The sequence below is a fragment of the Microchirus variegatus genome, assembly GCF_963457635.1.
Source record: "Microchirus variegatus genome assembly, chromosome: 14".
Lineage (NCBI taxonomy): Eukaryota > Metazoa > Chordata > Actinopteri > Pleuronectiformes > Soleidae > Microchirus > Microchirus variegatus.
This window is the reverse complement of record NC_139815.1, coordinates 3,999,977-4,017,948: the sequence shown is the minus strand read 5'-3', so window position 1 is coordinate 4,017,948 and position 17,972 is coordinate 3,999,977. Positions and strand designations below refer to the sequence as shown.

At 37.3% G+C, this 17,972-nt stretch overlaps 1 protein-coding gene across 1 annotated transcript; it reads left to right on the top strand.

The window, feature by feature from the left end:
- Window positions 1–42: 42 nt before the first annotated feature.
- Window positions 43–15,872, top strand: LOC310936868 (C5a anaphylatoxin chemotactic receptor 1; the record flags this gene model as incomplete). The annotated part of the gene is made up of 3 exons (XM_083901023.1): window positions 43–86; window positions 13,946–14,105; window positions 14,928–15,872. 3 exons carry the CDS (start codon window positions 43–45, stop codon window positions 15,870–15,872), a joined length of 1,149 nt encoding a protein of 382 aa, XP_083757149.1.
- Between the last annotated feature and the right edge of the window lie 2,100 nt (window positions 15,873–17,972).

Sequence of the window (17,972 nt, the reverse complement as noted above, 5' to 3'; positions counted from 1 at the left end):
CGAGTTTGTTTTTACATGTTAGTCCACTGAAGTTTGACCGTCATGTGTCCTCCCATCCAGCAGAGGCAGCAGCAGCATTTCCTTTCGTGAGATCTCCCAAAGTGAGGCTAATGCTAACATGCTAGGTGTCTGCATAAGAACAACCCCTATCACGATTAGCATTAACCTCAACCTGAGACTCGACTGTTTTTTTGAATCCTGTGCTGCTGATGAAATCCTGCAGGGGGCGACAGATACAGTTGTTAGAGGAAACACAGAGGAAAGAATTGTTGTGAAAACCTGATTATTAGGGACTGGACTGCAAATGGTTTTTAATCCCAATTTATAATAGAAATCATTTTTAAAAAAGGCAAAGTTGAGCAAAAAATATAACATTTATATCAGTATTATACAAATATATCTGAATTTGCTTATTTTAATGTTTTGGTTTTAATGTTAAAGGTGCATTACAAACACGTGCTCTCTGTAACAGCTAATTTTTTTTTTTTTTTGAATTAGTTAACAAGCAATGCCCAAGAGGTGCATTTTATGTTACATTTATTTAAAGGGTTTGTAGTGTACATACAGCACCCCTAAATAAATTTAAAAAATAAATAATTAACTAACTAAATAAATAAAAGGCTATAATTTCTGCAAATCTCCAAGTGGTTAAATATGACTCAGGACATTACAAACCAGTGAAAAGAACAATAAACACTAATTTAATGAGCAGAAACTGTGGACACAATGTCCTTGAAAAAGTTGAAATTGCACCTTGAAATTTGCAAAAAAAAAAAATAAGTTCACTTTTGCAAAGTTGAAAATGGACAGCTGGGCTTCCATAGCACACACGTATCCCATCACTCTGAGGATTAATCTAAGGAGTGCTAGAGAATAGAATAAATGATGTTGTTTAATTTATCATTTAAGAAATAAAATGTTGGTCTGTTATGTAACATAATTTTTAAAATGTAAAAAATTGTAGGCCTTATAATAATCCATACAATTTCGACATTTATGTGTACAGTTTTTTTTGTGACGGTAGGTGAATACCCAAGTATCTACCCACTGATTATGTCACATCCACATCTTTTAATTGGCAAACATTATATATATATATATATAAAAAACATTATCTCTCATCAGATTTCAACAACATTTGGTACGTGCATGCAGGATTAGACATTCTGCCACAAGACTAAATTTCATCCACATCTGATTACGGATTACAGATTTGGCATATGGTTCATGGTTCCGTCCCATTGAATAAGTTCAGATGTGTACACGTCAGCGACATCTCAACAGATCGGGATGAATTTTGTTGTGTTTATGTCGGATGCTAAAAGCTATAATATAAGCAGGAAAAGTTCTATACACATCCAGAAAGTTCTTCTGGATACAGGAGATTTCTCCTGACCTTTTAGACAACTTAAATGTTTTTAAGTTCTAATTTAGTCACCAAACATGTTTTGAATGTTAGGTGTGACATGGCTGCTAAATTAGTTTAGCTTCTTCTCACAACTTAATTTTTGCAATCTTTTAAAAGAGTATCTGCATTTCCTATTTATTTGAAAAATGATATTGGTATTTTAATTTTCCTCTAGTTGTGACCCCCAAATGCCCAGAACAGGATTTTTTTCCAAATAAGGGTTTAAAACATGGACTTGTTCTCTGGTCGCTTTATCAGGTACACGCAAATATAAACTCAGCCAATCACACGGCAGTAACGCGATGCTTTTAGAGCGTGCGCGAGCACATGTTTCACAGAGAGAAAAGAAAGCGACGCCGGCTCTTGAGGTAAACGCATGTTGACAAACTAAAAACAAAAAAATTATCATTAGCTTTTAACTCTGACATCTCCACACGGAATAGTTTGTTATATGACTTTAAAACAGGCTAATAATCTGACGTTGAAGAGTCAGGAAGTGAAAAACGGTGTGTTACGGTGTGTACTGACCTGTCTCCACAGCGACTGCACTTCCTCTTTCAGCAACTGCTGTTCCTCTCCTCCTTTTGTTCACAGCTTCTCCCTCTCTCTCTCTCTCTCTTTCTTCCTCTCTCGACACCTCGTCGTATTCGCTCCCTCCGTGTGCGTCTCCCAGTCGACAGTAAACCATAACGTGGGTTTGCATGTCTTTTATAGGCTAATGTGACTCATGCGAAAAAAGTCCCCACCGCTAACTGAATGACTCTCAAAAAGTGAAAGAGAATCACGCAACAAATTGGAAGTAAGATGCCGCTCTGTCTTTTTTTTTTTTTATGTTAATGCCGCCTACGGTCGACAAAGAAACGCTCATTTACGGTTATGTCGACTGTTATTACGGCGGTCGGCGATGGCAGTTTAGCGTTAGATGAGTAAAATGTCACTGTTTACATTTTTTCACATAGGCAACAGCTCAAAGATTTGTCAGTAATGCGTGTCAAAGAAAATGACTTACTATACGGTTTTATGACTGATGGATTTTCGGTGTGACTATGTTAAATGTTAAATTAATCTGATAGTGACACCAAATTTTACATAATAGTCTAATGAATTACACTTAGGCTCTTTCTGTCGAAACAAAAGTTTCTTTTTACAGTGCTTCTTTTTCCAAGATGGTGGCTGAATACATAACGATAACTCATGGTTCATGGGACGATGTGGAAATGTTTATATATGAACAAAATAATAATAATAAATGTGAAAACGGAATAAAAAAATATTCAGTAAAAAAAACAATATTTTTATCATAAAAAAACAAAACCATTTATTGTTGAAAAAAAAAAAACTAAATGATACAAAAATTTCGCAAGAACATGACTTCCTGTCATTTGGGGGCGGGGCTTTGAGCGGAATGCCGTCAGGAGTGGGAGGGAATTGATCAATGAAATTTTTGAGTGACCGTTAACGGACAGAATATACAGTGAAATCACAGAACTCCACCTTTTTTTGAATTTTTTTGCATTGTTGATTGGACGCATGTGGCTCCACCATGTGGCAGTTAAATCAGATAAATCACTAAGAGTGTACGTTGGCGAGCAAGATGTCGTTTTTTCAAGTCACTTCTACGTTCGCCATCATACCGATGATGCTCATCAACTTTCTGTGATAGTTTTTTTTTTTGTTCACCATGGTGTAAAGCTGAAATTGAAGCTTTTAAAGATAAAGATATAGATATAAATAAATAAATAAATAAATAAATAAATAAATAAATAAATAAATAAATAAATAAAATATAGTTTGTTTGATCAGCAGCAGTACATTTTATTTTTAGATAAAACTGGATGAAAAAAGGAGAATAAACAGCTTTCAGTTGTCATTACTGTGTTAAAACTGATTGCACAATATAACAGCGATGGCAAAGTGACATCATGGGTGTTTATTTTTAATCTCCCATGAACTCAGAAAGTGGTTTCCGCAGGAAAATGGCGACAATAATGCATAAAGGAATTTATAGCATGAAGGAAGTTCAATTTTTTTCCATGTAATGTAAGTGTGTGTAATGTGGCCTGACAATTTCACAATTGCGTAGAGTTTTTAGAGAAAGCAGTGACGTTGAGTGCCGGGAGCCACAGGTGCTGATTTGCATGGGTCCCTGGGAAATTCAATGAGTCCCCAATAAAAATGAGTATTTCTTGAGAAATGTTCCTTTTTGATACTGGTATGTAAGAATCTTTAGCCATGACATGATATTAATGGCGTCAATCCATCATATGTGCCCACCTAAAGCATTTCAGTACAAGAAGACACATTTTTCAGATTGTCAACATTGTTTAAGATGCAGATTAGAAAGTGTTCAGAGTGTGGAGCCGCTTCACAAACGCACAATAGAATCTTTAGAAAGTTAAGAACCAATGAAGTTAAAAATGGGAAATTAATCAGACACATTTTTTTCATTTTATTCCAATGTTAGGCATTTACAGTCTATGCTGAATTGGGTGATGTTTTATCATAATAATTATAATAATAATAATAATAATCAATGTGTTTATATAATAACCTTTGCTATGTATATCAGCGGTGTAGTGCCCTCTACTATTCAGCCAATTTGTTTGGTCTCCCGCGACCCATTTGTGAGTCCAAACCCGTCTTTGGGACTCGCAGGATGAATTGTGGGTATTCAAGATGGCGACTGTAGTTATCAATAGTTTCTTTGATTGGTGAGCTGATATCTTCCTTCCTGTCGCTGCAATAAAGATTTTTGATTCTTCCAGTATTCGTCTACATAGTTAATTTTTAGGCGCATATAGTTTTTCAGGTTTTCTGGAAGGCCAGGTCGCTTCCGACACGTTATTGGTTGTAACTAATAAAGTGGACAGTCTAACGAGGGACAATTACGGCGAAGCCGAAAAAAGAAATTCGTTTTCATATTAACACCTCGACTCACACAAATACTAAGCGTCCGTGCCACCTGTGCGATCGCTGTAGCAGTTATGACTATGCGCCATCATGAAATGATTGGGAGTTCTCATTGTCAGTTATGGGATTGTCCTCAGTGGGGATTTTGAAAGAGACCCTTTTGACTAAATGACTGTGACCTTGCACACTATCCTCTTCAATAACAGCCTGTAAACTGGCCCAGGACCGTGAAGCCCGCAGTGTTTGCTTGTGGTAACCCAGTAACCAAGTCATCCCACTACGTTTCTGAGAAGACAAGGTGCCTCCCCGTGCATTTTTCGCTACCTAACCCCTCCCCCGACGCCTCTCCGGCACTGGGGCTTCACGCAAAATGCGGGACTTTGTCGCGCACTCTTCACTGCATCCCTGTGCGAGTGAGTGCTGAAGAGGAAACAAAGATAGAAAAGGACAGACTGGTGATGAAGTAGTTAAGGGAAAAACGGCTGCACGTACATGAAGAGGTGGGGGAAGAAAGTGCGACAGGGACCCCCCCTTCCTTCACATACTGGAAATTCACAGTGTGTAATATGGCAGATGAGCAGGGTTCAAACGTGACGCTCACTTCTTCTGTCTGGTTTTTCTGGCTTCTGTCTTCACTCCTCTGCTTTATACATTACAAATTCATGGAGGAAGTCGCTTTGAAAGTTCCCCCCCCCCCACCAATGATCAGAGGTGGCAAAAGCACTCGCAGTCTAAAGTCATGTACAGTTATATAATACATAAAAAAGACTCCGGTTAAAGTAGAAGTAATGATTTAACTTCCCCACTGAGATAAAAGTTACAAAAAAAAGTACAGGCTCTGGGATGAGTTTAAAGCTGCAGTGCGTAACTTTCAGTCATAAACAAATGTCTGTGTCCTGATTAATCTCCTCGTGCTCCACATGACTGCGTGTGACTGTTTAGAGCGGTGACATTTATATAGATACTGGTACAGTTGTTCATTTGTTAGTGAATTATACAGTAATTGTATAAATTGACATTGGATCAGATCAGTAACAAACTGACCTATCTACCAATACTGATATCACGAACTCCACTACCTATCGATATCGACATCCCAAACAAGAGTATCCACTGATACCGATATCAGAAATAATATTGATCGTGTGATCGGCGGTCTCAAAGGAGCGGCATCGTCTCCGCTTAAGTCCGCTGTGTGAGATCATTTAGGATTCAGCGTAGATTACGATGAGAATGAGAAAATCAAAACCGTACCGATACCGTGGATATCGAAACCGTATCTATGCAACTGTACCGTTGCATTCCTAGTATCTACTGATACCACAAACTTGACTTTCTACTGATACCGATATCACAATCTCGAGTATCTACTGATACCACAAACTTGAGTATCTACTGATACCGATATCACAAACGTTACCCATATCACAAACTTGAGTACCTACCATTACCACAAACTTGAGTATCTATACTGATACGGATATCACAAACTCACGTATCTACTGATACCGATATCACAAACGATACGGATATCACAAACTCAAGTATCTACTGATACCGATATCACAAACTCGATTTCCTACGGTTACCACAAACTTGAGTATCTACTGATACCGATATCACAAACAATACCCATATCACAAACTTGAGTATCTATACTGATACGGATATCACAAACTCACGTATCTACTGATACCGATATCACAAACTATACAGATATCACAAACTCAAGTATCTACTGATACGGATATCACAAACTCGATTACCTACGGTTACCACAAACTTGAGTATCTACTGATACCGATATCACAAACGATACCCATATCACAAACTTGAGTACCTACCATTACCACAAACTTGAGTATCTATACTGATACGGATATCACAAACTCACGTATCTACTGATACCGAAATCACAAACGATACAGATATCACAAACTCAAGTATCTACTGATACGGATATCACAAACTCGATTACCTACGGTTACCACAAACTTGAGTATCTACTAATACCGATATCACAAACGATACCCATATCACAAACTTGAGTACCTACCATTACCACAAACTTGAGTATCTATACTGATACGGATATCACAAACTCACGTATCTACTGATACCGAAATCACAAACGATACAGATATCACAAACTCAAGTATCTACTGATACGGATATCACAAACTCGATTACCTACGGTTACCACAAACTTGAGTATCTACTGATACCGATATCACAAACGATACCCATATCACAAACTCGAGTACCTACCATTACCACAAACTTGAGTATCTATACTGATACGGATATCACAAACTCACGTATCTACTGATACCGATATCACAAACGATACAGATATCACAAACTCAAGTATCTACTGATACCGATATCCCAAACGATACCCATATCACAAACGTGAGTACCTACCATTACCGCAAACTTGAGTATCTATACTGATACGGATATCACAAACTCACGTATCTACTGATACCGATATCACAAACGATACAGATATCACAAACTCAAGTATCCACTGATACTGACACAAAGCTTTTAAACTATGAAGCTGTTATTATTTGTATTGTATTAAAGTTAGAATTCTGAGATTAAAGTCAGAATTCTGAGTCAAATCTGGCAACCAGGGGTGCAGGGGGGCAGAGAACAGCCAGTATTGTACATATATCATCTTTAAAAATGGCAACCAAGTGCTCATACTTCATGACGTCCCGCCTCTGCAGATGATGCTGATGAGAGAACCTGAGGAAGTGACATCATATTATTTACTGATGTCAGGAGGAAACTGCCGTTTAAGCTTCCTGTAGGCGCGCATGTGTATGCACGTCATGCGGACACAACCGCCACCTTCACTCACAAGCCTCGACTCCTCGACAGAGGAAACCAGAAACGAAAACCAGTGTGAAAGTTTGTTCAAGAGTGCAAAAAGGATTTTTGTTTTTTTGTGTAATGTTGAGTAAAAAATATAAGCAGTTTGAGAGTTTCTTTTTCTCTGCTTCCTCAGCTCAGATTCAGTGTTTCCACGTGGGCAAACCAAACCTGACTTCACCCTGTTTTCCTGTCCTATGTGGGACAAGCATGAGACAAGTGACGCGACACACACACACACGCACAGCTGATATGATCTGATAACAACTATGCCGTCACACTCTGTCTCTGTCTGTGTGTTTGTGTCCTGTGAGGTGACAAACAACACAGGGAACATTTCAGCAGACACTTTTCTTAGGAATCACCAAACATTTGCCACCAAAATCAGCTACTTCTTCATCTCACACACACACACACACACACAGTATTTACATACAAAACACAGAACAAAGAGAAAGAGCTGTCTTTCATTCCTGCTCTTTCTTGGTGACATATGAGAGCGCTTTGGTTTCCCCCTGATCAAAACCCCAGCGTCTAAAATTAGCAGGTTTAAAGGAAGTGTAGGCGAGATTCAGAAGTGGAAAGACCAGCGCTGTTTAAGATTCAGCTCTAGAAACCAGTTCGAACAGACAGACACATACGCACACACACACTTCTGCAAAAAAAAAGTCTTTAATAAGTATTTTCCGCATAAATTTAATTTAAATACTGATTGCAAAAAAGCACATTCATTTTTCTGTATCAGAGAGTAAAGATTTGTTTGTGATAATAATGTATACAGTAAACCACTTTTTACTGTAAACAATTTTTTTCTTTGCTTACTTGGTATTAACGTAACTTCTTCACTTAGTCCACCAAATGTTTGTATTGTAAAGTACTAAGTTCACTATGTGTTTACTTAGTAATAACTTAACATTTTCCCTTAATGAATCATTATTACCTATTAGGTTAACTTAGTCTTCACTTATTTCACCAAGTGTTAATATTATTAAGTTCACTTAATAAATTAATGTCTTCACTTAGTTCACTTAGTGTTAATATTATGTATTTCGTTCATTTCGTAATACCTTAATGTCTTCACTTAGTGTTAATATTATTAAGCATTAACTTAACATCTTGACTAAGTGTCAGTATTATTAAGTTTTAACTTAATGTCTTCACTTAGTGTTAATATTATTAAGTATTAACATCTTCACTTAGTGTTACTATTACTAAGCATTAACTTAACATCTTGACTTAGTGTCAATATTATTAAGTATTAACATAATGTCTTCACTCAGTGTTGATATTATTAGTATCTTAATGAATTTAATTTCTCACTAAAGAAATGAAACCAGCTATTATCTGGTATTATTATCATTCATAGATAAGAGCTAATTATACTGATAAATAGAAATTTGGGGTATTTCGGTGGAAAATTGGGAGGGAATTTTTGATGTAGCTGAGAGAGAAATAAACAGAAATGTCCCCTGTAAGATGTGGACTGTAAGATTAGACTTTTGGTTAGGCTAAGGCTAAGGCTATGGTTATGGTTATGAATGGACATCAATGTGAGTCCTTAAAAGGATATTTTTAAGGATGCGCAAACCTGTGTGTGTTTGTGTCCCCAGAGGCCACGCCCCCAGAGTCTCAGCGCAAAGAACGTTGCTGAATTTCACATGATTTGAAACTTAATATCAAACATTTAGAAACGAAAGAACGAACGAAAATGAGCGAAAGAGTAAGAAAAAGAATGAAAGAAAGCGAAAGAAAAGATGAGTTTTTGTGACAAATTTAAATAACACATAAATTAGCTCGTGTTAAGAACTTAAGTTTTTCACCAAGTTAATATTATTAATTATTAAGTTCACTTAGTAATAACTTAAGGAAGTACGTTATTACTAAGTGAACTTAGTTCACTATGTGTTAATATAGTCAAGTATTAAGTGTTTACTTAGTAATAACTTAATATTTTCTCTTAGTGAAATTAAGTGTTAATATTATGAAGTATTAAGTTTACTTAGTATTAACTTAATGTCTTCACTTAGCTCACTAAGTGTTATTACCAATAAAAATTAACTTAAAGTCTTTAATTATTTCACCAAGTGTTAATTCAGTATGTAAGTATAAACTTATAATCTTCACTTAGTGTGTGTTAATCGTATTAAGTTCTCTTAATAACTTAATGTCTTCACTTAGTTCACTAAGTTAATAAAATTAAGTTCACTGAGTAATGTCTTCACTAAGTGTTAATATTATTAACTTTGTAATAACTTAATGTCTCCACTTAGTTCACTAAGTTTTAATATTAACAATTAAGTTCACTTAACGTCTTTACTTTAGATATGATTCCATATTTAGTTTCATTTACACGTGGAAATGTCTTTTAGTTTTAAATAAACAACAAACTGACAGTCAATATTAATACAAAACATATTCATCTTAATATGACTCATTTGAATCCGTTTAGAGATAATGGATAAGGGGTTTTGTGTCATGAAACGTTGTCATGACAACATTTCTACTGCTTCAGACCTCATCTCATCCATTTCTGTGTGAAAGCAAATAAATAAAACCAGTTCTTTTATTTTGCCTGTTTGTGTTTTTTTTTGTTTTACTTCATCACATGTTGAGAAAGGACATGAGTGCAGCATGAAGTGACCCTCAACACTGACTAAACCCTTTAAAACGTTCTTGTATTCATGAGAATGAATCATAAATGGACTGAGATTTAGAATTTTATCTTTGAGGAACTGAACACAGTTTTTGTTGTTGACAATTCTTTCACAAACAAGAGAAGCAACTGTTAAAGACCTAATTAGCAGGTTACGTTAAAACATTAATATTCAAATTGAAATGATACCAGATCAAAGGTGGCAATGAATAAAAAAAAAGGACACGTAACAAAGAAAGTGTTGTTAATTAGCAAAAATTTTACTTTTATGATTATATTTAGCTAAGAAAAGAAAATAATAATAAAAAAAACAATGGAAAGAGTAAGAGAAATGTAACGTAAGAATGTAAGATGTAGGAAAGAATTGGAAAAGCGAACGAAAGAAAGAGAGCGAAAGAACGTGAGAAAAAGTGAAAACGCGAGGGAAAGAACGAAAGAAAGAGAGCGAAATAACCTAAGAAAATTTGAAAGAGCAAGCGACAGAATGAGGCAAAAAGCAAAGAGAGTTCGTAAAAGAAAGAACATACGAAAGTTGAAAAGGACATAGTAAAAGAAAGAAAGAAAGACAGAAAGAAAAAGAGCGAAAGAATGTAAAAAACTGAAAGAAAGAGTTCGCAAAAGAACGAAAGAAACGACAGTAAAAGAAAGAATGATACGAAAGTGAAAGAACGTAAGAAAAAGAGTGAAAGAAAGATAGCGAAAGAACATAAGAAAAAGTGAAAGAGCGAGCGAAAGAAAGAGGTAAAGTAGGAAAGAAAGAGACGTCTGTAAAAGAAAGAACATACGAAAGTGAAAAAGACAGTAAAACAGAAATAGTGAAGGAACGTAAGAAACAGGGAAAAAGCGAGCGAAAGAAAGAGGTAAAGTAGGAAAGAAAGAAAGAGGTAAAGTAGGAAAGAAGGAATAAAGGCAAGAGAGTTCGTAAAAGAACGAAATGACAGTTAAAGAAAGAAAGAAATAACGTAAGAAAAAGAATGAAAGAACAAGAAAAAGTGAAAGAACGAGCGAAAGAAATAAGTAAAATAAAAGCAAAGTAGGAAAGAAAGAGATATTTTGTAAAAGAAAGAATGAAAGAAAGAAATGACAGTAAAAGAAAGAAAGAACATACAAAAGTGAAAAAGACAGTTTGTGAATGGAAGGAAGAAAGAGAGAAAGAACATAAGAAAGTGAGAAAGACAGTTCGTGAAAAAAAGTAAGAAAACCTACAAAAGTAAGAGATAAATAGTTTGAAATGAACGAAAGATCAATAAAAATAAAAGGTAGTAGTTTTTTAATTTTGAATAATTTATTAATCCCTGAGGAGAAATTGGGAATTAAATATAACACAGGATTAATAACTAGCAACGTTCATGATGTTTATATCAGGATTATTATTGTTTAAATTGTTTAAAGTTCACATTTTCAGGAAACACTGAACAAACACCTTATTATTCTATACCATACTCACTTGAATAATAAGATGTATAATTTAATTATAATTTAAAGCAGTGTTTATGCTTTAAATGAATAATATTCTACTTCAGTTTGTGGCTGTAACTAAAGGTCATCTTCATAATCTATGAATCAGTCAGTTTCCAGATTAATGGATCAGTTATTGGATCCATAAGATGTTAATTGATGCTACAAAAAAAAGAAAATATTCACTGAAAAATCTAAGAACTTAAAAGATGAAGCTATTTTAAAATCAAAACTGATTAATTGTTGCTCAAAATATTTAATTTAATTATTGATTAATCAGTGAAAAACTCCCAAAACTCATTTAGACATAAATGACGAATGAGAATGCCAGTTTTACCAAATAAACAATATCGCCACCTTCTGGTGAAGGCCAACAAGTGCATCACCAGTGAGAAAAAAGCTCTTAAATGGAGTCTGAACTTGACATTACCGTCAAAAAGGGATCGATTTTCATTTAAAAATGTTTAAGAAAACAATTGTGTTATTGTGTTATTGTGTGTAAGTTGTTTTTTTATTATTATTGTTATTATTTAATTATTACTTTCAATAATAATTATTACGATTATTTCACAATTGGTTAAAACACAAAAGGGACAAACCAAAGTCCAAAGGATTCACTCACTTTTCGTGATGTAATTGTTCGTATTCAAAACTAGTTTTAGTATTTTAAAAAACATTCCAACTCCACCGCTTATTAATACTTAACTTATAGTATACACATAAATGGAAAATTAGACAGGAAAAGCACACGTTAACATACACACAGCTTTGTTACAGTCACGTACTACATTCGTTTATTTTATTATAGGTAAGAAAAGAGGATTTAGGAAGGAGCCCATAAATGAGAATGAGGGGGAAAAAATATATATATATATAAACACTTTTACTTTGAAATAGAGCTGTGACGTTCACAAACGAGTCGAATCCCTTGAGCGGCTCTTTAAAAAGGAGTTGCGAACCGTTGCTTTGAATCTTACCTTATTAATTACAACCAGTGATTATTGTCTTGATAAAATCCCCTGTTTCACTTCTAAAGAATAATTGAATATAAGAATGAGCCACGACTCTTTAAAGAAACGGCTCCTCAAGAGCCATAGAAATCACAGCTCTACTTTGAAATTCGGTGAAAGATCATCATGAAGATCTTCGATGCAATAACATGATGGAATATTGTGCTCACCCGCTACTGAACAGATGTTTTTTTTACCCGGTATTCTCTCTTGTCCGGCCCCCTCTTGACCACTCCTGGACCCTTTTTACTCCAGTTTCTGTTAAAGAGGCAAGATGTAAAACATGTTAAACGGCGGCCATTAGTGTTTACAGCAGGTACTGCAACCACAGGTGAAAAAGCTGGAGAGCAAAATTCAATCATGCATTTACTGCACACTGTAAAAAACAAACAAAAAACTATTTTTGGACAGTTTCCCAGAACAAATACCTCAAATAAAAAAATAGAACAATGTTCTTTTTACGATTCAGGGTCAAACATAGGAAATGGCTTTTCCTTGACGACAAATGTGCGTGATGTTGGTTGGTATGTTGCCAAGAAAGATTGTGTGAGATGTGTCGCAATCACACAGAGAGAGAGAGATAGGGGAGGGAGGGAGGTAGAGAGAGTGAAATTTCTCTTTTAAACGCCTGTCGTCACACCTTCTTTCTTTTATTTCCTGCACTGTTTCTCCGAGCAGAAGGAAGATAAAGGAGGTAAGAACAAAACCCTTTAAATGATCTCCTCAGACTCTAGACTTTCTTACTTGATCACCTTTGAGTCGTCATTTCTTTACAAGCTTTTAATTACAGAACTCGCCACTGCTATCATTAACTTTGGCACAGAACAGATTTTTAATGCCGCTGCTACGGAGCTAATGGAGGTGTGATTATTAACACATGAATGCTGATGTCACAGTGGCTCAGTCTACATGTGTGGATTCATCCAGAGCTTGAGGCTGCAGGGAAAGAATTCCTACGTCTTTAATCATCACTGCTAACACAGTTGACATATGTGCATGTATAGGTGTGTGTGTGTGTGTTTTCACATTATCAAATACTGGTCCTTGAATGGTTAATTCTTAAATTGTCTAATACAGGCAGAGGGTCACAAACGTCTTACTTTGAAGGGCCAAAATTTCAACTTGATTTAGGCCAGGGCCCAAAAAAAATTCAACAGTCTGGTCACTTTTTTCGCCATTTTCTATACAGTGCTCCGCGCACACTTTCGGAGTACGTATTTTTACAACACAGACGTAAACATCCATCTATCATCTACCTATTTAACCTGACTGCTGTAAAACAACAGTCCTGACCATGCGTATCCGAATCCAACAAAAGCCGTTGAGCCTTGTCCATGCCAGTCGGCGTCTGTTTTTCAATCAAGACAACAATAACTCTTAAAATGGCTCAAACATAATGAGAAATTTCGTAGAAAGGTTAGTAGAAAGCTTAAAAAATAAAAGCTCAGTCACTCTATGGCCATAAACAAAGTTGTATTTGTGGCTCCAAAACCTCATAATCCCATTCACAACTAGTACTAAATACTATAATATAACCTCTCTAAGGTAGCCCTGTACATGCAATAGTGTAAACTGTTTTATATTTCTACAGACTGTTATCTAAAATGCATGTCTCGTGTGTTCCAGCTCGCTAAAGGTTGATACCAGCTCCACGGCCAACATGAATGGGACACAGTTTCCTGTTCATGAAGTGAACCAGCCACTGACCAACGCCACCGGCCGCTTTTGGCAGGTGGAGCCCATCAGCCAGGGCATCCAAATTGCCGCTACCCTGATCATCTTCCTGGTAAGATTCTACCCATCAAGCCTGTGCCGTTAATGTGGTACACTGCCATTGCATGTATAAGGCTAGCATGAAGAGGCTGTATTATGGCACATGATAATAACTGGGAAAGCGATTGTGAGACTGTGGAGTAGGGGTTGGTCAAATATTGATTTGGGGATATATTGTTGATCCTTCCTCTCGCACAATACGATAATTGATGCAGCAGGGAAAATATCAATATTTGAATGAACAAATTGAGTCACTCTACTTAGTAAACAGTCCCCACCAGTTATACTCACCGGGCGTCGCTACCTCATTTCTCCTCACGGCGGCGCTGCACAAAGGAATGATGCCCCATCCACGTTCAATACATAGACTTTATGCACAGAATCGTGCGATATTGTGATATTTTTGGTATCGGGGACCATGCATCGTGTATCGCATTGTGAAGTACCATGTGATTCCCGATCCCTGTAGCTACCTATACTGTGCCCAAAACCCAATTTGCATCACACGCATGTGTTTAGTGTGGCTACGTCCCATCAAAACCCTCGCTCTAATGTGAACCCTGAAAGCAACCTTGGTAACAGGATGTAGCCACACTTTAACATGTGCAGAACAAACTGGATTTCCTGTATGGATTGGGAAGTTAGGACCACACAATTAACTTTTAGTTTCAGTTTCACATCATCTTTGGTCTTATAAATCCTTCCTCTTATTTTTAAGGTTAAGGAATGTTGTGCAGTTGCAGATTAGTTCTGCTACAAAGTTGAGGGATGCTGGTCTGGATTGATATCATAGCCTACATCTAATTAACAGCCGTCTCTCTTGACTCCACTTCAGGTGGGCATACCTCTGAATAGCCTGGTGGTGTGGGCTCTTGGATTTCACGGTCGTCGTCACCTGATGCACAGAGGCACCAATGGATCGAGGCGTGCTGCCAGCAGTTTCCGTATATATGTCCTGAACCTGGCCCTGGCTGACCTGGTGCTGCTTGTGCGTACGCCTCTCATGTTGGGCTACCTCGCTAATGGAAACAGTTGGCCGTTTAGTCACGGCTTCTGTCGTCTGATCATGTTCCTGCGCGGCCTGGGGTTGTACGCCTCTGCCTTTCTCCTCTGTGCCGTGGCATTGGAACGATGCCTGTGCCTGCTGAAGCCCATGTGGGCTCGACTGCAACGGCCACCCTGGGCTGTTCCTCTGGCCTGTGGCATCTTGTGGCTGGTAGCTGCCATCCTGTCTGCCCCATACTTGCATAGCGCCACCCTTTTGGAAATTAATGAGACTTACCAGTGCCTAGAGAGTGGGAAGTTTAACATGGGCCTGTTTGTAACAGAAACCGTGGGTGGTTTCATTGTGCCCCTGCTGGTGTTCATTGGAAGCAACATTGCCGTTTTACTCACCATTCAGCAAGTAGCGCCTCCAACACCCACCTTCTCCTCCACTTCCACCCCACGCAGGATGATCAGGATGTACCATGTGCTCTTTTTCACCATGCTTTTTTTCCTCACCTGCTGGGTGCCCTATTTTCTTTGTCGTTTCCTACGAGTCTTGGTAGAGGGACGACCTGACTGGACCAAACTGTATACAGGAGCATTATATGGCACATACATATCACTGTATCTGGTGTACATCAAGAGTGCACTAAATCCTGTGCTGTATGTGTTTGCTGCCAGAGGCTTAGGCCGCGCCGTCAGAGATTCACTTGTCTCCACTATTGAACGACTTTTCAATGATGACTCCTCAGAGTCCCTACGAAGAAAATCACTTAAGAACTCACAGATTTGACGGGGAGTTTAGAGTTTTTGGTATATTAAATTTGATCTTAGGTTGTCTCCAGATAACCCACAGAGCTGAGCTCGGTAAATATTACTCCATTTAGATCTGGTATTAATATCTTTTCTCAGAAATCTGCTCCAATGTGCACAACCAAAGTGTGATTCCACCGTGAATTTTGAGTAACATGGTACCGGTACAGTTGGAACGGCTCCACCCAAAACAGCCAGCTGATTGAGCGACAGAAATACGTTACTCCCTTGCGATAGGTGTAAATATTTCAAGGCAGAGTCTTATCTCATAAAAATGGATGGATGTCTTGTCGAGACAAACAGCCACAAACCGAGCAGGAAATAAAGAGCTGCTGGATGTCCTCCTTTGTTGTCTGTCGCAACACAGCCATTGGCACAGATGGCCACGCCCCACCTACCAAGATACTGTTCGCAGTCTAAGTGGAAGTCTAACTAGGGCTTTATCGTTCCAAACTGAACCGTGCCATGATGGAAACACCGCTTATGAGTGCTGTGTTCACATAGAAATTAATGCCTTATTTGTGGGGCATGTATTACCACAAACACATCATCAGAAGCAAGCTTCAAGTTTGCGGGATGTGATGAGTCTCTTGAATGCATCTCAAAGCCACTGCTTTAGGCCAGTATTGTTAATATTGTGGTGGTGGCTACACATAAATTAAAGCATGGACGACTGAAGTTAGAGCTGTCTGCATGTATGTTAGATTACTTAGGACAAATATCAATATGAGGTCTAACAGGGTCTAAAAGTTATGTTTTGAGGAGTTGGATAGGAGGAGTTCAAATTTAAATTAGACCAAAAATCTCAACACATTACGATCTCTTGTCATGTACATGGAGAGGTTTTCCTACAGGCAGACTTGATTGATAGTTTGACTGCAGCCACTTTTGTCATTAGTACCATGTAACAAACACTTTGACGATATATTGGCAGGATAAAGTAGACAGAAACCATAACCAATACTTTTTTCCAGCCAGACCGCGAGTGTAAAAACATCAGCACCAACAGAGTGGTACAGAAGGACAAACAAAGCCACACAGGATTTCTCCACCATCGGCAAAAGATGACTGATGATGTCAAAAATGCTGCTTGTGTTGCTACATGCTGAAGGCATGGTCATAATTGGCATGAAAATGTATTCATGCATCATCTTGTCGATTGGTTTCATAGGCAGGAAACATCCTCTGCATAGATATTAACCTCAATGTCACTGATTCCAGGCCACAGAGCAACTTCTGTCGCATTACAGCCTCTAAAATAATTTTAAAAAATAACAGTATATTTGCACGTTCTTGTCCTGAAACATGGTTCTTAATGTGTTTAGTCAAACGTGAGATTTCCACGATAGAATTGGTCCTAATCTACATATCTGGTGCTACCTGCACCCACTGAGTGACATATTGAAAGTCTCTAAGCTCTAACACGACTAAGTCATCAGGATGTAAATATGTTGCAGGATCTCTTGTTGCACTGTAATTTAACTGCATCTATGACTATTTATGAAAAGATGATTGCATTATTTTTTTGTTAATAAAAGCAGAACTATCTTTTGTCATTTTGAAACAAAATAAACTTGCATTTTCTCTGCACAAAAACATTTTAATTAGACCAGATCAAACAGTCACTACTTCTCCTGTACTTCATACTTTTTTACAGCACACAAGCAAACATGAGCAATTTGTCTTCACTGGCAAGTACATGATCAGTTTTAATGAGGTTTAGATATATGAACTTTGTTGTCAAATAATAACCTTTCAATGAAGATACTCACATTTAACTAAATGCTGAACTGGAGGCAGAAAATGAAAGTGGCCATAAGCAACATCATTAAGCGCGAGTAAAAGTTTATTTTTAAGCAGACCGCAACATTTCTTTACTTGTTTTAACTTCTTCTGTTGTTGTAGGGCAAGTTGAGGTTTTTTCAAGTGTTGCTGTATGAATTACTGACAGATTAGCAACACCGTCTTTGCAGACGGTGCCACCGCACCTCCATTTCCGTGAACTTGCCTCAGATGCTCTCAGTGATATCAGGAAAATGGAACATGTTTCAGGCTCTTAACAAAAAGCTCATGTTAAAAA